The sequence below is a fragment of the Ochlerotatus camptorhynchus genome, unplaced genomic scaffold (assembly GCF_037179485.1).
Source record: "Ochlerotatus camptorhynchus isolate MF236.1 unplaced genomic scaffold, CSIRO-AGI_Acam_v1.1 ptg000639l, whole genome shotgun sequence".
In the NCBI taxonomy this organism is placed as follows: Eukaryota; Metazoa; Arthropoda; class Insecta; order Diptera; family Culicidae; genus Ochlerotatus; species Ochlerotatus camptorhynchus.
The window spans coordinates 1609652-1635270 of NW_027041118.1; the positions used below are offsets into that span (position 1 = coordinate 1609652).

Below are 25619 nucleotides of genomic sequence, written 5' to 3' on the forward strand. Positions count from 1 at the left end.
GACCAGACCGGGACCAGAAATCAATGTCTTACGCCATTTTTAATTCCAAGATGGCGGCTTCCGGTTACAGAAAACTTAGAAATTCTGTTATGGGTATTCTTGGAATCCGTGCCGTGGCGTGAAGAGATCCGAAACCGATGTCTTACGCCATTTTGAAATCCAATATGGTGGCTTTCGGTTACAGATAAGCTTGGAAATTCTGTCAAATGCCCCGCAACATGGGTATTTTTGGAATCGGCGTGACGTGTAGGCACTGGAAATCGATGTCTGATGCCATTTTGAAATCCAAGATGGCCACTTCCAGTTAGAGAAAAGCTTGCAAATTCTGTCAAATACCCTACAATATGGGCATTTTTGGAATTGGGGTGACGTGTGCAGACCGGAAATCCATGTTTGACACCATTTTGTTTTTATCTAGCTGAAAACCACCATCCTGTATTTAAAACTGGCATCAGACATGGGTTTTCGGTCCATTTTCGTCAACCCGTTTATAAAAAATACCCGTATTGCGGGGCATTTGACCGCATTTCCCAGTTTTTTCTGTAACCTGATGCTGCCATCTGGGATTTCAAAATGGCGTCAAACATCGATTTACGGTCAATACACGTCTTCCCGATTCCAAAAATATCTATTTTGGGGTATTGGACAATATTTTTACGAAGTAAATCCCAAATAATGAGTTAATTTTTAAAGCACTAATTCGATTTACGTTAAGTTGAAATTCAATTGCAAACTCTGGGCTATTAGAGAAGACATCATATCAAGAAGACTGGCAACTTTGCCAGTATCCATGCGACAGATACAGCAGCGCTGCACTTGCGTGAAGGTGGAAGCAGCGCATGGAAATACGAGCGGCAGATGACGCGATTGTGCCTGTCTCAGAGCGGTTGTATTAGAAAATGGAAGAGTGGCCAGTCTTCTTGATATGTTGTCTTCGCTATTAGTCAGATTTTGGCTGCAACTTGAACAGCACTGAGCCAGAGCTGAGCTGGCTTGTACGCTGCCTAGCCAAACAAGGCATGGATTCAAACATACCGGCGTGTAGCTGGCACCATCAGCCATCGATCGGCATGAACAATCTGTCCGCCAACTAACCAAACTGAGTTGAAATTCAATTGATCACTTTGTCAAGCAATGTTGGCTTGACTTTCTACCAGCTAATTCACAAAACTGGACCAACTAATTTCTATTTTTTTTTATGAAACGCACAAATGTTGGCTACTTTTCTCGTGGTTCTAGAAGAAAAAATCCTAAAATAATGTTTTATTTCAAAGTTTGAGTGTTAGTAAACGTCATTTTAACTGCTCGAATGAAGTGGTTAGTTGCAAACTCTGGTCTGTATGGTTTGTAAATGGAGTTTCTAGTGTAGTTCAATACCACTACTAATGCGACCATAGTTCGTATTGGATCGAACTACATTGTGTGAAGGTAACAAATGTTACGACATTTTCCCTATAACGTTTGCAAGATATTTACCACCTCTGCTAATGATTTGATACTTAAAATAGTGATCAATATGAACTGTTAAAAAAGTAGATAAATAAATACATTTCATCTTTGGCATAAAGGAAGCGACACAAACAAACATGTCATGTAAAACGAAGTGCTCCGAGACTGAAAAGTTAGTTACTCGACGAAAAGTACGTTTGATGGAGCTGAATTTCACGTCTGTTATGGCTCTATTTTATGTCAAAACTAACGCTCGTATAATTCAACCTCAGAGGACCTAAATTTATAAGAATTTTTCTATGTGAGATAAACAAATCCCGACGTTTTCTTCAGTGTACTTGTGAATTTTTTTTCCACAAATTTTAAAATAGCCGTATCTGATTTTGTAAAGAAAGATACAATCGTCAATTAATCGAAACTCTTAGCTCGTCCACGCAAAATAACTCCCTACCTAATAGTGATGTTAGTTTGCAGCTAAGATTTTAGACAAATTGAGGTTTTAATCTTTATTTTCAAAAGCAAATACGAATTCACTCTTGATTTTGATTGCCTTCAACATATCCCATAATATAAAAGGTCTATTAACAAATTACGTATCGCCTTTGTCAACCAAACATAACACGTTAACCAGTACCTTCCATCCCCATCGCGCAGAGTTAAAAATTTGCTCAATTAAGAGAAGGCATAAATTGCTTTCATAGAATGTGTGCCTTTTATTTAAGATCCAATTTGTTTAACAGTATTCTGATATATCGTATTTATTTATTAACAAGAAACTAATCTCAGACATACTTAAAAATAACTTGGAATAATTTCAAGGGATTTCACTTTGATTAGAAAAGCGTAGAATGGATTCGAGGTTAAGAAAAGCAAGTCCCAAAACCTTTCAAAGTCTCTCTTGAAAAACAAAATCAAATCCTGGATTTAGGACTTGAATTACCTATCATGAGGGTGTAAAATTTGTGTATGCCTGAATAACTTTGTCCGATTCTCATGGATCTCTTCGCCGTATTTATTCAAAATTTTCACAAGAATTCTCTAAGAATCATCTTAGGGCCCATGCATTAATTATGTCACGCTAAATCGAGGAGAAATTTACCCCCCCCCCTATTGTGACGTTTTTCCTATACCTAATGCATTGCTTGTCCCCTCCCCGCTATAGCGTGACATAATACATGCATCAACCCTTAGGATCAACACACTTTTAAGATATCCAATCTCTAATAGTTTTCGACATCACACTTTAAAAGCACGAAGTTCTGATCTGAGCTAATTTGGAATACTCCTGACGCATTTATATCTTTGATTCCCTTTGAAATTCTTCTGATTTGAATCTTAAAGGGCGAACACGAAATTATTGCGACACCGAAAATGTCATGCCAATTTTCTTATAATGTTTAGAATCAAACCAAAATTTTAGGGTAGTTTTATACATATATTTACTTAAAAAATCAGGTTAATCGATGGAGCCTTGAGTGTAAAATTGAACGCATTTTCGCTTGATGCCCTCCATCAAAGTCTTTACAGTGTCATCCGGTACCAGTTTCTCAGTTTTTTTTTCATTTTCTTAACATGTCCTTCTCGTCTTTGACTGTCTTCTTGCTCTTCCGAAGTTCCCGCTTCATTATTGCCCAGTACTGCTCCACCGGGCGCAGCTCCGGACAGTTTGGCGGATTCATGTCCTTTGGAACAAAATGGACAGAATTGGCCTCATACCACTCCAGGACACTTTTAGAATAGTGGCATGATGCCAAATCTGGCCAAAATAGCGGAGCTTCGTCGTGCTGCTGCAAGAACGGCAAAAGGCGCTTCTCGAGGCACTCAGATTTGTAGATCTCGCCATTTACTGTGCCTTTTGTCACGAAAGGCTCACTCCTCAGTCCTCAAGAGCAGATGGCCTGCCAAATGAGATATTTGGAGGCGAACTTCGACATTTTCTTCTTCTTAAATTTGTCGTCCACATCGAACTTGCTCTTGGCGGTGAAAAACTCCAACCCCGGAATTTCCTTAAAATCGGCTTTTATATACGTTTCGTCGTCCATCACACAGCAGCCATATTTTGTCAGCATCTTCTCGTAGAGCTTCCGTGCCCGAGTTTTAGCCGTCGATTGTTGCCGCTCATCGCGGTTTGGGAAGTTCTGTACCTTGTATGTATGTAGTCCAGCTCTCTTCTTTGCATTCTGGACGTAGCTCTGCGACATGCCGATCTTTTTAGCCAAATCACGGCTTGAGACATTGGGATTTGCTTTAATCATCCGCTTCACCTTTCCCTCCGTCTTTTTGTTCTCCGGTCCCGGTTTTCTTCCAGCTCCTTTGCCGTGGTCCAACGTCAACCGCTCCTGGAACCGCTTCAACACTCTGGAGACGGTTGAATGGTGAATGTTCAACATTTTTCCCAACTGCCGGTGCGACAGGTCAGGAAATTCCAGGTGTTTGGAAAGAATTTGTTCTCTCAACTCGCGTTGGTTCACCTCCATTTTCGTTGAATCGAAAAACACGACTTCGAGTTTGACAGCATGTACACAATACACATCAATGAGAAAGTGTGCAAAATTTGGTTGATTTTTACCCAATGGCAAAAAAGTTATGCCCTGTTGAATGTGTCGCAATAATTTCGTGTTCGCCCTTTATATAAAAAAATCTTTTGATATCATCTCTACACAGAAAAAAATACTGAATTTTACGGGTGATGTAGACATCCATGCATGCAAACATTGATGTAGTAAACTTCTATTTCACGAAAACTTGCAGCTTGCAAGAAATGTTGCAAACAAAGGTGAACAGTTGGATACAATATAAGGAATATTGCATGGCACGTCTCATAAATTTACACGATCTTTAATGTTAACATGTATGATATATGACGCTCTATTTAAGTACAACATAGTAACGGAAATTTACACTACTTTTTTTAGCTGTGTAGAATTACTCTGAAAGTCTCCTCAGGATTCGATTCGATTTGGATTTTTTTCTCAGAACTCTTCTAGAGCTTCCTTGAAGCTGTCGTTGAAACTCCTCTCAGAATTCTATTGGAGTCATCCTCAGAAATCGATTAACTTGAAATTCGTAACAATTCAATGGTCTGGCAATGGAAACGGTATGAGAAACTGGTATGGAAATTTGTTAATAATAGAACGACTCTAGCTAAGATGCAGGAAAGATTTCACATTGCAGTGAGATGAGCACACGGTCAGTAGATAGAAAGGAGATTAATAAAGATTTGAAAGGTTTTCTGTAAAAAGGTAGAGCTGGATACGCGTTGGATCCAGATACGATATATTAATAAATGATTTGGTTGTTCGACTGGTTGTATGGAGATTTCGTTTTTATGGCTTTCTCAGTCTAGGGTAATTCAAACAGTTAGTTGTGCTTTGCCCGACGTTTTCGTTGATTGATTACGAATGAGGCTCTTCTGATTGATGTTTATATGTAATACTTACCCCCTCCCCAAGGAATTATGTGAAATGGCGATTTGCAGTCAAAACCAATTTTTTTTTCTCTCCCTTTATATCAAATTCATCATGCAGTTCTCGGGTTTAAAAGAATGCCATAAGTAAACCAAAAAAATGATAAAAATGTTATAATCACCATTGTTCGAGATGAGGTTTACAATTCATCTTACGGTAAGTTTATCTTTAAAGAGACAACGACAACAACAATATATTTAAAATACATCCAATAAATTGCAAAACAAAATTACCATTCAAGCACAATAAATTAAATGGTATTGGCCAGAAATTATTCGCAGAAAAATGGTAAAACCCTTATTTAAAATACATATCTTTTAATGTTGTCGAACTTCTCAACGGGTTCCCTTCTGAAGAGCTTTTAAGTGGGTTGCATTTAATGGAAATAACTCATTCCTCTCAAAAGCTTTACATAGTTTGCCGTATTTTTTATTTAATTAAGTATTGGTTTGATGGCGTAAGCAAAAGGTAACAATAAGTTAAATTGTTTTTCTATGACATTTTTTATTGGAGTTTTCCACTTTACCGCAAGCGTCAGACAGGTATTTGAAGGGTTTTAATTTTGCTACGTTTCATCATTTTATTTGCCTCTGAGATAGCTCAAAAAGATTCTAAAAATTTAATTACTACGCGTAACCAAGCACCCCCTCCCTTTCCCTTAACTATCTGAATCAAATTGTAACACTTTTATATACTACCCCTTCCTCCTATTACGTAACGTATTTTGAAATCAGGTCCATTCAGTTATTCTATGTCAATTACGTCTTAGAGCGAGATTTTCATTTTTGAAATTTGTATTTCCTGCAGATAGCTGGAGGCGGCTGGATCGATTTCCGGTCCGGTCGAGGAAATAAGAAGAGGTTAAGAGGTAGATTTCCTGCGAAAAGCATTAAAGGTTTTTAAAAGCGTAACAAACACGCTAAATTACTATTTCAGTGTCATGTTGTAATATTGCATTTACTTTGACCAACCCTAAATATTTCAATTTTTAAACATTCTGAATCAGCTGCAGTATTACTTCATGCACTTTAATAACAATAAGGATGATTCCTGTGATCCCTCACTTTTTCCATGTGCGTCGTGAAAAACGTGATTCCAAGTACATAAATAAAATGTTAAATGATGAAGTGCAATTATAAGCCAATCTTCACAATGATATATTTATGATAATTATATCATTGAAAAGCGAGATAATCTTACATTAGGATCTTCGTCGAATCGACATTTAAATAACACTGAACGTCACTGATGAATATAACAACCGCGTAATATATAATATATCCACGTCGTCAGCATTGGCGCATGCGGTAAATACACATTGTGAATTGAACTTCCACCAATCAAACCATTAATCCTATTGTACTAAACAAAACACGACACGAATCATACAGTGTATGCGGAACACTTTAAAAATACCATTTATCACCGGTAAGTTGTGAAATCATCCCAACACCCCATTGCGTGACATACACCAGACAGCTCCGAAAATACTCCTATCCCTTCTCACGCCAATGAACGTTCTCGTGACTGGTCGAAAGTGATGGCAGAGGCCCATGCACGAAAAGAACTCATCTATTTTGACACCCTATTAACACTCACACACGACATGCTACCCTTTACCTTTCCCCATAGACCGTATATGTACATATCATCGTAAAGGTTGCTGCTGCACATGCTTCGTGTACCTTTCGATATTGAAGATGTTCACAAACTTGTCAGCCAATCTATCTAGCTAGAGCTAGATGTACGGTTAGGCATGTTTTGGATATAATTATGCCCTACCTACAACGGCCGAAAACAAGCGAAATTTATTCGAATCCTAAAATAACTTACATTTCAGAAATTGCAAAAAAGCTACCAAAATAAACAAATCGACTCCAACGTGCATGCGTCCGTCCAAATGCCTAAGGCCAGCAAAACTGAATTTGCACCGCAGTTCGAGATAACCCACCCCAAGACCACTAGTCAATTGATGAACTATTTCTGATTTATAACCGCCGTGCGTAGCACAGACACACACACGGGGCGGCACGAGACGGGATGAAGAAACTCACAAGTTGTTGTTCTTTTCACTCGTTGGTCGATCGTTTTCCGATTAAAAGCAGCACGATGTGTGGCCTTTGCCGAGGTTCACGCTGCTACAACCGCTGCTGCTGGAAAAAGTTTAATTTAGAAACAACAATTTTCACTACTTATCACATGTTCACTGGTGCCCGGTTTCTGACGTTGTACTCGACTTTAATGCAAACCATTCGAGAAAGTTAATCTAAATAAACCATGCTGCCTGAAATCACTCACTTGTTTTGCCCCCGCTCTTGATGATAATTCGATAAATCTCACAAGCGAATAGTCGCACTATTAAATCATAAACCTCTTCACCACCGGATTCATCAACTGAATGTGTAATTTTCAAAAAATTGCGCGCGCTCATAAATCACCGACTTTCTACTAGTAGCGTACCTTTTCACGTCCGATCTGCCCGAACCGCCAATCGACACTGACGACGACGGATCGGCGGAGTAGCCATTCAGTCCGTTGGCGGCGGCATTGTTGTTGTTGTTGGTGCTGCCGTTGCCACTTTTGGGGAAGTTGTTGGAGCTGTCGAGCTTTTTCAGCGCCCGGTTCGCACGCCATCGCTCGACAAAGTCCCAGAATTGGAGCGAATTTTTATCCCGCCCCAGGTTGGTGTCCTGGATGCACTTGAAGCCCGCATCGTCCATGAGCAACGGCTGGGGAGCTTTCGGTTCGTTTTCTACAAGCGTGCGACGAGAGAATATGTGGGTGGGTGGGAGAGAAAAACAGATTGGTGAGAACATGTTTTGTTATGAGGAGCGATGTGACGGTGCACGGACGATTAGATGGACTCAATTTGGCAAAAAGTGGATTTCCAAAGAACTTTGAGATTTTGGTGTAATTGATTTTGGAAACAAACACGTCAACCGCCGATTTCTCGCGAATTAAAGCTCAATCTTGAAAATTAAGAACACAAAAAGGTAGAAGAATGATTCCTCCTCCATTTGGTATAGTTTGTTTGCGAGATTGAGCGTTTTTTTTTAGAGAAATCGGCGCTTGACTTGTTTGTTTACAAAATCAATTACGCCCAAATCTCAAAGTTTCCCTGAATAAGCTCACACAGTGAGTTACAACTTCTCGACTTTGAGGAAAATCGGCGGAAATTTTACTCAGTCTAGGAGTAAACAGTAATCCCTCCATTTATGCGGTGGGTGGTACCCGCCACCCACCGTTATTCCAGTGTCAACATTTCAAAGAGGTGTAATTGCTTTTGTAGACAATAAATCTGTAAGATTTCTCGCAAATAAAAGCTCAAATTAACAATGCTAGCTGGTAGAGGAAACATTCCTCTACTTGCTGGTGTCATTAATGTTCATGTGTGATGTTTTATTCGCGAGAAATCGACGGCTAAAGCCATTGTTTACAAAAGCAATAACGTTCCTTTGAAATGTTGACACTGATTTTTCGGCTGTTCTTCAACCAATTGAGCTGATTTTCTGTAGATAACTAGTTTATGGTTGACACTAATCACATTAAAAAAACAGTGATTGCTTGAAATACAGCCGAGAAACAGCGGTGGGTGGAAGAGATTACAGTACAAAAATACTGAGTAAATTCTCTATCGATTTTCCTCATAATTCGGGAAGTTTTTCCTGGATAAGCTTGGAAGCTCACTTTGTAAGCAAATCCACGTTTTGCAAAATAGAGCCGAAATCAACTCAATTTTGAGTGGATCTCATCGTCCGTGTGAGATGTTCGTGAGAATAAAATTTGTTATGGTATAGAAATCGCTCTGTAAACACCTATTCATTTTACGATTATTGCAACATTTAATGATGATGAAGGACCTGCCTTAGGCTAGTCAGTTGAGGTGCAGTAATAAAGCGAGGCCATGCTGACGGTAACGGGCTCGAGTTTCATTCCGGTTGAGAATGGTTCCGGGTTGATAATTTCCTCACCATAGAGTGTAGTACATATTATACAACATGGAAAATAAATTTACCCGTTTGTTTTTACATCGTGCAGGTTGTAGTTGCTACCAAAGAGGTAACTCTAAGACTAGAAGGTACCGAAGAAACGTGCTCAACTTTTTGGCTCAGCTCTGGTACTCTCTTCGGTCCCAAGCTAATCGATGCACCCCTCGAAACATAGGAAAATCCACGAACCCCTCATTTTATCTGTCAAACTTTCATAGAGAATCAAAACAAAGGTAGTGTAGTACTAGAATTTCGACTAGAATGGGCTACGTTAATCGATTTGCTTGGGACCAATAGGCTAGTCAAGTAGTGAGCCAATTTAAAATCATTAGTTTCCACCGGTTGTTGCTACTCCGTTACTGATCAGAACCAGTGAAATTGCACAGTGAACCACATGGATCAGCGCTGCCAAAACGTGTGACCGGTGGGCCGGATGTGGTCTCTGGATTTAAGAAATGATATCATTATTTTACCCCACAATAAATGAGAAATAAACAAAATGCAGCTTGAAACATGGTAGACTGATGCAAAAATTTGGAATATTTACTCCACAGTGCTCACCAGCAAACAGCTGCTTGATAATGCCATAATATTATCAATCTCTTAAACAATTAATAACTATTTAAATTGACGTTAGGCTGAAAAACGGACTTCGGCAAAGTTGTAGCAGAGATATTTTTCCCATAAGAATAGATCAGTGCTAACATTTGAAAACGGCGCAAAAGCCATTTGTAAACAAATGGTTTGTGGGCCCTTTACTCGCTACCCGAAGAACGCCCACGCAAACCAACAGCATCGTCAGGAAGGGGAAAATTTCCCCTACCCGATGTTGCTGTTGTGTCGCGTGGGTGTACTTCAAGTAGTGAGTAAAGGGCCCACAAACCATTTGTTTACAAATGGCTTTTGTGCCGTTTTCAAATGTTAGCACTGAGATTTAAAACTTTTAAACAGTGCAATATGGAAAATGGCTAGAAGACAATGAACAAAAAGTTTGGATTTTACATAGTAGTTTCCATCAAAGGTTAGGTCACTCCGCACACCAATCTTGGGTCAACATTTTTCTCAGTGTGCTGCAAGTGAGCCGCAGGTGTGACGATTGTGCCGGCAGTGCCGGTCATAGAGCAAGCTGCGATTTTTTTTTTGTAAAATACGAATATTATGGTATATTTGGCAACCCGGTATTTCTGACATCTTGAATATTTTGGTTTGCATTGACAACGGCCCCGAAGCGTCCCACTCGGGTACATCATGTGCTCTAAGGAGAACTCTGAGGTTATCACCATCAAGAAGGCCTCCTGGTGACGGTAGACGTATTCAACCAGTACCTCAAGGATCACATCATGGAGATTATCGATGCTGATAGAAAAGTAAAACATGCCAAACTGTCGAAGGATGTCGAGCAGGCTCTGACGGACAAAAGATACGGGTCCGGTGTGGATACCAACTAGTTGGATATGTGCGCGATTATCCAATCGGGTGGCAATTACAGCTTGAAGTTCAGTGCATTCAACGACAAGAGCTATCTGCACTTCGAATCGATCATCTGTACTCTGGGTGTGCGTTACAAGTCCTACTGCTCCAATGTCGTCCTAGCGTTGTTGGTCAATGCTACGGAAACGATTCAGAAGCACTACACCTTTCGGCTCAATCTGCAAGAGGAACTGCTGAAGGTGATGATTTCGGGCAAGAAAATTTTGCCAAAAAGAAGGATCCAAGCTAAGACGTTCGGTTTTGCCATCGAGTTCCGGGAGAATTCGAGTAAGTTGTAAGTTAATTAGGTTAAGTGGAATCAATAACAATTCCGTGTGATTGTGCCGTGAAAAGTAGTTCGGCCTTGTAACGACCCTACTTCTCAGCAGCAAATCAAATGGTTTGTGCCAAGTCAGTTCCTTACCAAACGAGTTCAAATGTGGGGACGCTAATCAGGACCCAATTTGGAACCGTTTGAGCATTGTGGAGCGGAAAATTCAAATTTTGCATCAGTCTAATGGTCATCGAACAAAGATACAGATTTTTTAAAGGGTGGTCAGGCCAGACATAGATGGAGTTTGGGATTTGATTTCCATCTTGAATGTTCTCTGATTCAATCTATTTATAGATCAGAACCGAGGTCGGCCACGTTCCCACGGTCTTTGGAAAGAGGAAAGATAAAGAGGAGTGAAGTGAATGCGGTTTGCGAAGCACTGGAAGCCGTCGAATTAGACGCATAACATTGATGAGAATACACAGCATATTGTCAATGGCAGCCTTATCTAGTAAAAGCGTTGCGATGATGATCCGAATGGCATCAGTGCCAAACTGAGATTGCGTAAAACTGCTAACAGGAAACTCATCCGGAAGAAGGAAAACTTTTCGGGAACGATTGGGCTTCCAGCTGTTCCATGTTACGTAGACTCACTTCCTGAGTAACTCCATAAACAAATTTTGAAGTTTAACTTTTTCCAGGCAACTTTGCCACCATTAATGCCGTCATAAAACTAAACGGAATTTGATCAAGCAAAATGGTTTCAGATAAATATAATTCAGTCTGCAAATTATCATCATAAATTCCACGTTAAAATGTTTTGCATTTTTCAGCGATTTCATGAAAGCAAAACAGCTTTTTCACGAATGGTTTATGGGAAATTAATATGTATGCTATCGCCATATTGTTATTATTCCATTTGCTTTTTTACAATCTTCGTTTTTCAAGATTTTTTTTCCTTTAAAATAACTTTATTCTCATCAATTCATCAATGAGCCGTAATAAAAATTACGAAAATCATCAAAATTGTCTAGGCTGTGAGCTATGATTAACATAACATAAAACCACAGACAAACAGACATAACTCTTTGAAAAAGTATTTCATGAAAACATAGTATCTCAAAACATAGGACCTCAGTAACGACATCTCTCGGCCTTCTCGCGGAAAACAAGCTTGCTCGCTAACTCGCAAACAATATTGCAACAAAGTTCTATAGAATGTATAGAAACGTCAAAGTGATCCAATGCCAGAACTGATAATATTTAAATCAACCGTTAAATGCGTGAACGAAGATACACAATGAAGTTTTACGCCTGTTTGTCTGTGATAAAACTATATTTTGTTTCCTAAATCAAAAATAATTAGGCAAATCAACGTTTTCCGAAGGCGGACTTATTTTTTTCGATTTTCCGAACCATATTTCACATTAGATTTAATCTGTCACCTAAAAATAAACCACAATATGAGTTTCAATATTTTTAATAATTCTTTAACTTTAATGATGAGGAAATTTATGAGGATTTTTGACAGATTCATTTTTTAACAATTCATTTGGCAAGATCGGACGATATTTATGTATTCCTTTTTATCTTGATTGATGCTTTATTTTTAGTGCACTTAGCAAGCGTCAAAGGCAAATGGCACAAGTATTGGTGCTGAATGGGTTTTATTGTACTTTTAATAAGGATTTCAAATGGTGCTCAATGCATTCGTCATATAACCTTTATGCAGCAAGTCATTCTTGAAATGTCTCGATAATACACTCTTTAGAACCTTCTTCAGGGTGGGCCAACTAGACAGATTCTAGTCTTAATGCGGTTTTGGTGGATGTAATAAAGGCAAAGCTATCTTGACCAGGGTTTTATGAATGTTGTTTTATAGAAGCCTTGAAGTACTTCATAAAACGTTAAATGTTACATGGGCAACTTCCGCACAGTGCCGGCTGGGGTACGAGTAACCGTAGGAAAAATGGGGTAACCAACCCCGGTGGGACCTTGGTCGTATGCTGACAGGGAAGGGGTGACTCCTCTCTCCGGAGAATGCAGTCTTCGAGCGTCTGTTCACCATGGAGGTGCGGCTCAAAACGGCGTCTGTTCTTCATGTTAGGAGCGGCTGATCATCGTCCTGGTGCCATCGTGGGACTCAAAACAGTGTGATCTAGTTGTTGCACTACCATGAAAAAAGCACTTTAAAGGCTTCTTCTTCATCTCAATCGATCTATAAGCTATATTGTCCCAACTTAAGTTGTATAGTGCCCTCAGCTTAGTTTTAGAAGAAAAGTTCCACAGTTTTTATTTGAAAGCTTTCTAAGCCTTAACATACCCCCCCCCCCCCGAGGTAACACAAATTCATATAATTATGTTGAGTAAACTGCTATACAACCAAAACTAGTCATACAAAGGTTATAATAACTGTTATAGAACATGTGTGTTGCTTGGGCCTTTTTTCAAATGCAAGCAAAATGATTATCCATTCCCAGTGAAATTCAGAAATTTTCCAACGAAACAAAATATACTAGGATACCTTCAGGATGATACGCGGAGTATTAACTGAGAAAGTCCCAAGTAACCAAAAGTTCTGATAAAAGGCTATTTCAAGAACAACATGTGAAAAGGGCATACAAGCTTTTTGTAAACAAACCTTCTTATGCCCTTTTCTCTCAACCCATATGACACCAACGCAAACCATCAATATCGCCGGATAGGGGAAGCTTTCCTTTTCCTGATGATGTTATTAGTTTTCATGGGGGGCCCTCGGTGGGCGAGGTTTGTACAGAGGTTTTTTTACAAAAAGCTTGTATGCCCTTTTCACATGTGGCTCTTGATTTGTGGCTTAAACAGCTTGGTTGGTGGTGGTCTATAGAATTCTAAGCAGCCTCATTTTTAAGTCGTTAAAAGAACTGGAAAGTTCCGATATCATAATTGAAGAGCATTCTAAGCAGCTTCTGGCGGAAATTGAACGGAACTTTTAGAAAACGAATTTAAAAATGTTTTGTCCTCTACCACTAATACTATGTTTAGTTCGCACTTTTATGAAAGTTATTTCTAAAGGCTGGTATTAATATGTATTTATCAGCATTAGTAGTAGAATTGGAGCTGTTTGAAGAATTAAACCCAATCCTTCTGCGTGATAGCCCCAGCACAAACCGCTGCGTCATCTGAGATATAATAAAGAGAGCTGTTGTTCCGCCTTCTGTTGGAGTTTTCAGTGCCAGCTGACTGACTTGAATAAGAAACACAACACCTTGATGAATTTTAGCTTGGTGTTTGCTCGCACGGTATTACAACGCATTTGTGGCGCAGTGGTTAGCGTTCGTAGATCGCATGCCGAATACACGGGTTCGAATCCAGGAAATTACTTTTTAATTATTTTTTTTATATTTGGATAGAATGTTGATGCACTGCATAAATATAAGAATAATGATTTATTCGGGCCACTGATCATTTAATATTTACGTACATACAATTTTGTTGCTAATCTCGATAACTTTACCAAAGGGACGTATCAGCTTTTGTAAACAATGCATTTGATCGTCGATTTGGCGTAACTGATAGCTCACACACACTTACTAACACCACTAGCAGGTAGGGGAAAGTTTCCTCTATCTGATGGTAGTGTTAGCATGCGTGAGCGAGCTACCAGTTACGCCAAATCGACGATCAAAGGCATTGTTTACAAAAGCTGATACGTCCCTTTGAAAAAGTTATCGAGTAATAAAGACTTGTGCGGATGGCTTCATGTGGCTTGAAAGTTCTGTCGGGACTTTATTTGAACTTTATGGAACTTGAAAGTTCTGTAGGTCGGCAAAGTGGTTCAGGAGGTCAAGGTCTTTTGGCTGGTGAACAGTAGTTCAGAATTTTTGCACTGCGCTGCGCTAGTATACACGTGCAATCCTCATATATGCTACAGCTCGAGATCCCGAACAGCTAGAAAATTACTGTCTTCGGCAAAGTAGTTTAGGAGATCAAGGCATTTTTGCTGGTGAATAGTAAATAGTTCAGAATATTTTCGGTATGCGGCGCTAGTGTGCATGTAAAATATTTGTTTATGCTATAGTTTAAAGTCAGGAAATAACTGTCATCGTCACAGTTGTACATGCGGCAAAGTTCTTCCGGATGGTGAATATGCAAATAGTTTAAACTTTGGGTGTTTTTAAGGGGGTGTCCTTAAACTTATGATCGGGAGTGAACGGTTTTATAAATTTCTCCATTCAACTAAGCAAAAGTGCCTCACACTCTGAGTTAGTCTCGATGTCCGTGCACACGTAAATACACGTTTTTTTTTTATTCTAGACCCCTCGATAAGACATTTCTAAATTAGCCTAAAATGAAAGGGAGACTCTAAACATTTATTTGGTGGAATTTTCAGCGATATTAATCTATTAAGATAATGTTTTCCATCTGAGATACGTGTTACCACTAATTTATCAGAGATATACAAGTGGAAGACTCACACCAATTAATGTATCCACAAATCTGCATGAAAATTTTCATCAGTAAAAGAATTCCAGAATACATTTGTCTTATCCCACTTAGGCTGATGTAAATTATATTTTTATTTTATGATATTTGATATGCGAGAATTGCCCGTTAAGTTTTGAGAAATTTCTGAACTACTGTTCATCAACCAAAAGATCTTTAGCTTTTTAACAGCTTTGCCAAATACAGTTAATTTCTAGCTGTTCAGGATCTCGAGATATTATATATGCGAAGATTTTACGTATATCCTAGTGCCGCGTAGTGAGAAAATTCTGTACTGTTGACCAACGAAAAAGTTTTGATCTCTCGAACAAATTTGCCGATGACAGTTTAGCAGGTCTCGAAATATATCTAATGCACGAATTGCACGTGTATACACGCGCAATGATGTGAAAAAAAAATCTGTCGACCATCCAAAAGGCCTTGGCTCCCTGAACAACTTTGCCCAAGACAGTAACATTCTATTTGGTCAGAATCTCGTGATAATTTACATGTGAAAATTTCACGTGTATACTAGCGCCGCTTAGGAAATTCTCAACTATTGTACACCAAGCAATAGGCTTTGACCTCCTGAACAACTTTGTCGAAGACAGTAACATTCTATCTGATCAGGATCTCGAAACAAACCACATGCGAGAATTTCACGTGTATTCTAGAGCTACGTAGAATACACGTTGTGAACTACTGTCCACTAGCAAAATCTATCTTATCAGAATCTCGGGATATTTTTTTAATGTCACGTAGTGTGAAAATTCTGAACTATTGTCATTGACCTCATGAACAACTTTTTCGAAGACAATTATTTTCTACCTGTTCAGAACTCGAGCTACTGTCCACCAGCCAAATATTCTTGACCCCCTGAACAAGTTTGCCGAAAACAGTAACTTTTTATCTGCTCAAGATCTCGAGCTATTGTATATGCGAGAATTGCATGTGTATACTAGCACCGAGTAGTGAGAAAATTCTGAACAACTGTCCACCAACGAAAAGATCTTGACTTCCTGAACAACTTTGCCAAAGACATTTACTCTCTATCTGGTCAGAATCTAGTGATGTGAGAACTTAACATGTATACGAGCACTACCTAGTGAGAAGATTCTAAACTACAGTTCACCAGCAAAAAGGCTATGATCTCCTGAACAGCTTTGCCTAAGACAGTAACTTTCTCTCTGGTCAGGATCTCGAGATATTTTAAATGAGAATTTCACGTGTATACTAGCGCCGCGTATTGAGAAAATTCTGAGCTATTGTCATCCAACAAAAAGATCTTGACTTCCTGAAAAACTTTGTCGAATACATTTACTTTCTATCTGGTCAGGATCTAGAGATATTTTATATGCACGAGGTTCACATGTATAGTAGCGTCGCAAAGTGAGAAAACTCTGAACTACTGTCCACCTGCGAAAAATCCTTGACCTCCTGAACAACTATGCCGAAGACAGTACCTTTCTATCTGGTTGGGAACTCGAGATATTTTATATGAGTATTTCACATGTATACTAGCGTCGCGTAGTGAGCAAATTTTGAAATATTGAGCACCAAGCAATAGACTTTGACCTCCTGAAAAACTTTGTGAAAGACAGTAACTTTCTATCTGGTCAGGATCTCGAGATATATCATATACGAGAATTTCACATGTATTCTAGCGCTACGTAGTGAGAAAATTCTGAACTACTACTACAAGGTTATAATCTTTAAAACAACTTTGCCCAAGACAGTAACTTTCTATCTGGTCAGGATCTCAAGATTTTCCATGTTGTAACCAATTAAGTCAAATCCCACGTAGTACGGACACCGTTTACGCGGTTTCCATTCACATTTTCTCTATTATCCGCATTTTTTGGGGGTTAACTGTAATAAAAATTTAGCTTGTTTGGTTAAAAACAAGTTCTTTAAGGAATACCCGTTGGTTTCATATCGATTGGTAGCTCTTCTGCAAAATGGCAATGCATAACTCACACTGTTGTACAAAGTACAACGCGCGAGTACTCGTGTTACAAAAGCTGGCGCGAGTAACGGAGGGTTAAAAATAAACATAATCGTAGAGCGAACACCAGCACCAAGACCTATTTTTAACATGTACAGTATTCGGAAAATTATTCTCAAATCACATTAATTCAGCTTCCTTTAGAGAATAAACTCGTGTGCGAATCTGGAAAACAATGTTCACGCATGAGATTCTCATACATTTATATGCACTCACACGCACAACGCCAAAAAATTGTTCAAAATTGTTTGAATTCCTAGAAATCATCGAGAGAAGTCATTGTTTACAAATGCTCTTACGCCCTAATTCCAGCTCTATCTAGATTTGAACTTGAAAACTCATCTGTGATTTTTGGGCAGTTGAATTTTGCAAGGGAAAACTCTCATAGTCGAATAAACTCACGCGTGATTTGAGTTTTGCCAAACATGTATTAGTTTTTGAAAATGCTTTAATTTTTTCGATGATATTTGGAAATATTTGATGATTTTTACAAATATGTCAAATTTACCTTGTCCTTGGATTGCAAGACACCTTTTGTTTTTATTCACGCGAATATAACACAACTCAAAAGTACGACCGTTGTGTCCTTCATTTCTTCTCTCCTTCTGGTTTGTGCTGCGTCAGAAGGTCATTTAAAGCAATATGCATTGATTGGTGGTGTTTGGGTGTTTCATTACCATAAGCATATTTTTTTTTTATAATCAACGCCCAAGTGAAAGCAAATGCAATTCATTTTCTGCCGAATCAAATCAAATTTTCCTCACTCTCATCACCAGAGACCATACTCACCTCCTCCGTTGCCGTTGCGCTTCGTCCCACGTCCGTTTGCGTTTTTCACCGTTTCGACGGCATCCACACCACCTCCACTGCCGCTACCGACCGGCAGGTGAGGTCCTTCCGTTTCCGCTCCTCCTTCGTCCTCTTCTTCCTCATCGTCACTAGCGGCAGCGGAAGTGGAAACAACCGTTTCCATGCCTTCGTACCGATCGCTGAACTCTGGCACCGTTAGGAAGTTACATTTGGCATACTGGGACTTTGGCCTCCCGTTGGCATTTGCTGTGGGGGTGGATTCGATTGAACCATTCACCGCCATTCGGGCGGTTCTACCCTCCGAGTCGGCACCGTCCGCTAGGAGGGTTCGACGAGCTGGGGAACTTTCCTGCACTTTGATGGTAATGTCTTGGTGCTGCAGGTGAGACGAGATTAGAGTTTTCCCACTTCGGATGGAGCTGGGTTTTCCAAGGGATTTGGATCTCGGTCTAGCGGTGAGGGATTTGGTTCCCCCGGTGGCACTGACGCTGGAGATTGACCGCAACATGACGGTTTGCTTTTTAATTTGTTGAATGTTATTGTTTGCGTCGGTTGCTTTATTGAAGCCTAGATCTTCGCTGGATTTGTGTCTGTGGCATGCATCGCGAACAGCAGTGGTCGTGGTGTTGTTGTTCACATCTTCTGAACTGGGAAACTTTTGATTAATCTGAGGAAGCGTTTTGAAAGCTCTGGCCTCCAATCGTGGAATACTGCTCTTGGATCCTTTCCGTGGAACCTTTTCCAATGTAGCGCCGGTTGGTTTCACCGGTGCGATTTCCATATTCTCATATTTATCCACTCCGGTCGATGGCCGGAGATGAAGAACGATCTTTGTACTGGACTCTTTGGGTTTGGCTTGTCGGAGTTGTACCTGTTGACTTTGCAGGCGATTGAGATCATGACCTGCCTGGGGGCTCGTCCCGGGTGCGGCAGGTTGGCTGACTAGAGTTCCGTTGACGTACTGCAGCGTTCCGTGGGATAGCCGTTGCTTCTGTTGGGCTGCATTCGCCGGAACTGCCGGAATGTTGTTGTCTGGCAGGGAAAAGCGAACCTTCCGGTTGCTTTTGATCGGGGAGTTTTCCATGCTGCGGGTAAAATCTGTTGGGGGATGAGGAAAGAAAGGTAATTGGTAGGTTTTTAAATTGCGTAAAATGGGGTTCGAGGAAATATCGTTCAAAGTCTTCTTTGGGAAGGAAAATGCTAAAGGTTGGGAAAGGTACTACGATTGTGTAAAATACAACTGTCGTTACATTTGCCTACCCGAATGATTTATAAATAGTTAAAAGGTCGTTCATAAAACAGAAATAAATGTTGACCTTACTTTAACAAATGGCGCACAAAAGGTTGAATGTCAAGGTTTGCGATTCAGTTACTCTCGTCTGTTCTTCTATGTAAATGAACAATTGTGCTATTACAAGACACAGATTCGGATGTAATGAAAATTTCAACTTCTATTCAACCTACTACTACTATTTCAGACAGCTGAGCAGTTCCACGCAAAATGACCAACCGTGTATATTTTTCCCAGAAAGACTTTAACCAACTTTGTCTCAGACGTCATTTTGATCAGAAGTGATGATTTCGTGCTAAAATTGATTAAAAAATGTCAAATACGCCATTTAAAAATTAAAAAGTCAAGATCCAAAATCGACGAATTTATGCAAATATATGAATGATAGCCCATAACATACAATTATGTAAAGTTTCATGGAAATCGGAGCAGGTCGAGTGAAAACATTTTTTTCCCTATTTGACCTGGAACTGAAGCTCTTCATTCGTTCAACTGTGCTGAAAACTAATTCTGTAAAACTTTGTTTTCCCTTGAAAGCAAATTGTATTCCTAGAATCAAAATCATGGTGCGTCGTAAGCCAGCATTTCGGACGTCACTCTACTCTTCAAATTTGCCTTGCAGCTACCGGTGCCCACTTATAACGGAAGAAATTAACGCCAACCAGTACTCAAGCGTTGCAGCAGCGAAAAAACTTAGAATGCAAATTATGCACCCATGTGCATGAACTTTGACGGGTTTTAATTCAAACTTTTGAATTTATCGATTCGGATTTGGACACACGAAAAAAACGAAACAAATTTCATAAACACCACCATGCGAGCCTTGCTGTTCGTAAATAATGTGAATGGAATGGAATGTTGGTGCTGTTTTTGTTTTTCCAACATGCAAACAACCGAACAGCGAGAATTGAGTGATGATAGCTTGGAAGGTGGGACGCTTTTATTTCATTATCCTTTGTTCCTGGTCATACCCGGAAGGAGACAAGAGGTGGAAAAACGTGGAAGTTATAAAAGGAGTTTATTAATTTCAAATGGATTGACATTCTAGACACTTCAGCACACTTCAGCTGCTTTGTAGGCACAATTCACGAATAATATGGACATTTGATGAGTTTAAGTGAGCTTAAAAGTATAACGTCTCAACACGTTGGGTATTGAGGACAGGCTGTAGTGGTTAGCATCCATGCCTCTCACGCTAAGCGTCACGAGTTCAAGTCTCATCCCCGGGGAAGTCAAGAATGACCTAACATTTGTTTAAAGTGACTATAATACGAACACAATATCGGTACGATAAACTAGGGTAAGTGTTCCAGTTACACACTTAAATATTTTCGCCGAGATTCCAACAGCCGAGTAATTCTGCAATTTATTTTACTGAGATTCAGTAAAACAATTGCCGAGACTCAGCTAACAAATAACATTTTGCTGAGCTATCAGCTAACAAACAGATATTTTGCAGAGATATCAGCAAAAGAGAATGCCGAGGTAATCGGCTTTTGGAAATTTTACCGAGCTAGATTAAGTGTGTATGGCACTACACTGAGGTAAATACTAGGTGGGGTGAAAAGTAACCTTCTTGACCGCCAGGATGCGCTGCTACTGCAAAAAAGATTATGGTGCCTTGTTTGGGCAGACATGCCAAATTTCAGTGCGATACTGTTTTTAGTTTTGTTTTGACAGCTGATTGTTGTTAACCTGTTGAGTATGGATAAACACGATTTTCGTTCTCTCATAAAACATTATTTTTTGAAAGGCAGAACGGCGAAGGAAACAAAAGAAAAGTTGGATAAATATTATGGGGCTAATGTTCCGTCAGATTACACAGTCAAATATTGGTTTCGAGAGTTTCGTGGTATCCACAACTCCACTACCGATCAAGTTGTTGAAAAAGTTATTCTGCCGCTGGCTCACTCCTGACCAAAAACACGAACGCGAGAGCACTTCGAAAGAGTGTTTGTACTTGCTGATGCGGAATCGGGCGGACTTTCAGCGTCAATTGGTAACTTTGATGAAACCTGGATCCACTATTACACCCCAGAGAACAGAATGAGTGCCCGGCAATAGAGTGAAGCCGGCACGAGTGCTCCGAAGCGGCCGAAGGAGACTCGATGGGTCGGAAAGGTTATGGCGTCGGTTTTCTGGGATTGTCATGGCATACTCTTCGTGGACTACTTCGAAAAAGGAAGAACCATCAACAGCGAGTATTACCATAGAGGTAACTTTAAGACCAGAAGGTCCCGAAGAAAAGTGCTCTACTTTTTGGCTCAGCTCTGGTACTATCTTCGGTCCCAAGCTAATCGATACACCCCTCGAAACATAGGAAAATCCACGAATCCCTCATTTTATCCGTCAAACTTTCATAGCTAATCAAAACAAACATAGTGTAGTACTAGAACTTTGACTAGAATGGGGTACGTTAGTCGATTTGCTTGGGACCAATAGGCTAGTCAAGTAGTGAGCCAATTTAAAATAGTAAGTTCCACCGGTTGGTATTACTGTGCATAATTGGGGCGATTGAAGGCCAAAATCGCTGCAAACTGGCCTCACATGAAGCGAAAAAAAAATTGTTTTTGCAAGACAATGCGTCGGCGCACAAGAGCATCGCAACCACGGCTAAAATCAATGACTTACGGCTCCAATTGCTTCCGCATCCATCGTGTTCGCCCGATTTGGCTCCCTCAGATTATTATCTCTTCCCAAACCTCAAAAGATGGCTCATCAATAAAAAAACCAGCTCACGTGAGGAAATAATCGACGCCGCGGAGGAGTATTTTGCAGGCCTTCCGGAAAATTACTTTTCGGACGGGATCATGAAGTTGGAAAATCGCTGGAATAAGTGTATCGAGCTAAAAGGGGACTAGAGGTAACTCTAAGACTAGAAGGTCCCGAAATAACGTGCTCAACTTTTTGGCTCAGCTCTGGTACTCTCTTTGATCCCAAGCTAATCGATTCACAGCCTCGAAACATAGGAAAATCCACTAGCCCCTCACTTTATCAGTCAAACTTTCATAGCGAATCAAAACAAACATTACGTAGTACTAGAATTTCGACTAGAATGAGGTACGTTAATCGTTTGCTTGGGACGAATAGGCTAGTCAAGTAGTGAGCTAATTTAAAATCGTTAGTTTCGTATTGATTGTTGGTTCTACGGTATATTGAATAAATTAAAAAGAAATCATTCCCAAGGAGGTTACATTTCAACCCACCTAGTAATCATAAGAATTCTATAAGACTTGACTTATATTAACATGACAACTTTGATTTCATAAGACACTTATGAATTCCAAAACACGTATGTAACATAAAGTAAAACAAATTAAATTTTTCGCGAAAGGCTTTAATGATTCATTCCTTTGCATTTAATTGGCTTCTTTAATTTTGAAAAATGTATCGTTTGTTTTACATCATCTGAAAGAGCTTCGTTTTCGGAGCACAGCGATATTTTTTTTTCGAACCCACACACTTTTATCTTGATTTTTAAATCAAGATTTAAAACAAAATAATAACTTCACTGTTTGGCACTAAACTAACAAACTGACAGCTCGCTCCTATAGAAAATGACACCGAGGGGCGCTAATAAGGTGATTTTTGCAAAGTAATCATACTTATTTAGAATAGTTCCACTAACCAATTGATCGAATTTTGGGGTCGGGTTCCATTTTTAAAGCAAATTACGAATATGCATTTACCTCAATACCCTTAAAGAACCCAATTTAACATGCATCTGTGTCAGTCACAACTCATGTTTTCGATGTTTACTTTGCAGAACATGCCATTCACATAGCATCGAAATGCAAAACATTTCAATTCTCTCTGTTTTTAACAGTAGTGTGAATCAATGTGACGAATTTCACGCTCACTCGACAAACGGTTGGCAGCAATGAAACTTTGAAAATGTATAGATTTCAGAATTTTTTTTTGTCATCATATTCTCCAAAAATTTATAACATCAGAAGAAGTGTCGCTATCTGCGTTGTTTGTTTTTTTCTTCGCTTGTGCTCCCGGTACAGAAATTTGTGGCGTCGCGTGTGATAGTTTTTGATTTCAGTTTGTTTACGCGTTGTATGATTTTGTGAGCGGTCGCTTCGTGTTCGCGTCATGGAGCAATCGACTACATTCGACCAGAGGATTGATCCCCGTAGGGCGGGTCTATGATCGGAGCTACTACACCAAGCATGACATAGCTGCTTGCAAGGGATTCAGTTGGACTGATTTGGTGAGATTGTTCCATTTTTCTACTTTTGTCTATTTAAACTTAATTTCTATGAATGCGTATCGTTTGGAATCATTTGATTCGGATGAGACTCTTAACTTTTATTTGTTTACATTGTGTTTCAATTGGTATTCTTAAGAACTTCACAAAATAAGGTTTCAATATTTAAATTGAGCAGCTCGACTAGCCTGGTGGCTGCCACTTTTGCTTACTGAGTAGAAGACCGTCGGGGATCCACATTGTAAAGATTCCCTATTTTCAGCTTTTTTACAGGCTGGAGTTGTTGTTTGAACCATTTAGTTTATCAATTTAATTTATCTGTATAACAATTATTCACAAGCATCTTCCAGGTCAATTCAAGAATAGTTTGATGATGATAAATCTTCCTAATATTCACATTACAGTTATGACCCGATCCTGTCAATCTCTCCGCGCATCAGACTGTTATTTTTCAATAATTCCACATAATTGTAATTTCATACCTTCCTCCTTCAAGATGAATGTTACACATACTTTGCTAGCTGACAAAATGGGGTCATTGCTGTATAATTATTCTCTTTTTGCAGCCTTCATTCAGACTGGATCTATTGATTTAAATTATTTGAGTTTTCTTCCAGCTCTTTGATGACGGAACATCATTAGATTTATACTGTAATGATTCACTCTTACAGCTTTCACCCTAGTTTTGTCTGTTGATTTGATTTGTTTGAATTGGTTTTCAGCTAGCTTTGGTGTTGGCAGTCGCGGGCGATCAATTTTGCTCATGCTCATGCTCTAAGTTCATTTTCAGCATTTCGATGATGGAACATCTTCAGATTTATATTATAATGGGGCTTATTACGGATGTCACATCACGGTGAAAAGTTGTCACTTGTCGTCACGGTGAAGTGATTCCCATTTGATTTGTAAGGTAATCACGGCTCTTATTCTGAGTATCACTTTCTTATCACCGTGTAGTGACACCCGTAATAAGGACCAATGATACACCATTTGGTTTTGGCTTCGGGCAAATGCATTATACTGCATGATAACACTGATTCATTTAAAACCATGGTCGCATCACTTATCAAGGTGAATCCTGATCCAACGAACCCAACTTACTAACAAAATCTCCTTTTCTGTGTCTTTTGTTGGAAATTTCAGGGTTACATGTTCCTTATTGGGAGCTGAGGAGACATAGAGCTGCATCATATTGTATGTAAAATAATTATTATTTTCATTGCGGAATAACAGTTTTTTTTATCCATATAAATGTATTTTCATTATTACGTATTTTAATGTTCTAATATATTTCATTTCTCCATTACATATGTTTACTATATATATAAATAAATACTGGGTTGGGAGGGAGCATCAGGGTATCATTTGACCTGAAACTGGACGATTGGAGTGGTATGACAACCGGAGTCTAGGAGGGAATAAACACTATCATTTTCTTTATCCTACCGATTCGATTGTGATGGTGTGAATTCTACTCCAACAGTTTCAGTGAGATTGACGCGCCCTTCTTAACAAACCATCCTGTAGGAAGCTTAATAAGTATTGCGAATTGCGTTATTCGATTTGTTGGATCGTATCGTTGGAAGGAGATTCTTAAATTCCCGTGGATTTCGCGTAAGTGTCTCTGCTTACGGGTCCACCCCACCGTTTTTGGCCCTTCATACAGCGATATTGTGAATTCAGATCGGTAGCTCAAATTGATCTTGCTATTAAGTGGAGCTGCATACAAGACAAGATCTTCGAAGGGATGGTGGCTACCTTACATACATACATACATATTCTCCAAAAATTTATAACTCAATAATTTTAAGTCCTACAAAAATGTTGCCAAAAGATGATTTGTAGAGAAATAAACTTTTGTAAGAAACTATAAAAAAGAAAATTAAAGTCTTTTTTCTACACTGAAAAAAAATAATAAAACTTAAAAATTAGATTTCTTAAATTTTTTTTTTTTAATCTGAAACTTTTTCTAAAGATAGACATACCATTTATCTACAACTCGTTGATACATCCCAAGATGGGCATCTTAAAAGGAAAAAAGTTATTCCACAAAAACTTTTTCGTGTTCGCATTGAATAAAATCTATGATGGGAACGACAAATTTAAAATTTTGAAAGACGTGATTCACGCCTACCACTAAATAAGATTGAGTTAAACTCCAAATGAAAAATAAAATGATCTTTTATAAAG

General features: G+C 39.2%; 1 protein-coding gene across 2 annotated transcripts in view; it reads right to left on the reverse strand.

Moving 5' to 3' along the window:
* Window positions 1-25619, reverse strand: part of LOC135714342 (uncharacterized) — a 123711-nt gene that overhangs the window by 65288 nt on the left and 32804 nt on the right. For both annotated transcript variants that reach the window (XM_065237684.1, XM_065237685.1), the window contains exons 2-3: window positions 17905-19023; window positions 7377-7668 (exon numbers count right to left, since the gene is read on the reverse strand). In XM_065237684.1, the coding sequence (XP_065093756.1) occupies window positions 7377-7668; window positions 17905-19009 (1397 nt within the window). In that variant the 5' untranslated portion in view covers window positions 19010-19023. The remainder of the gene's footprint in view (window positions 1-7376; window positions 7669-17904; window positions 19024-25619) is intronic.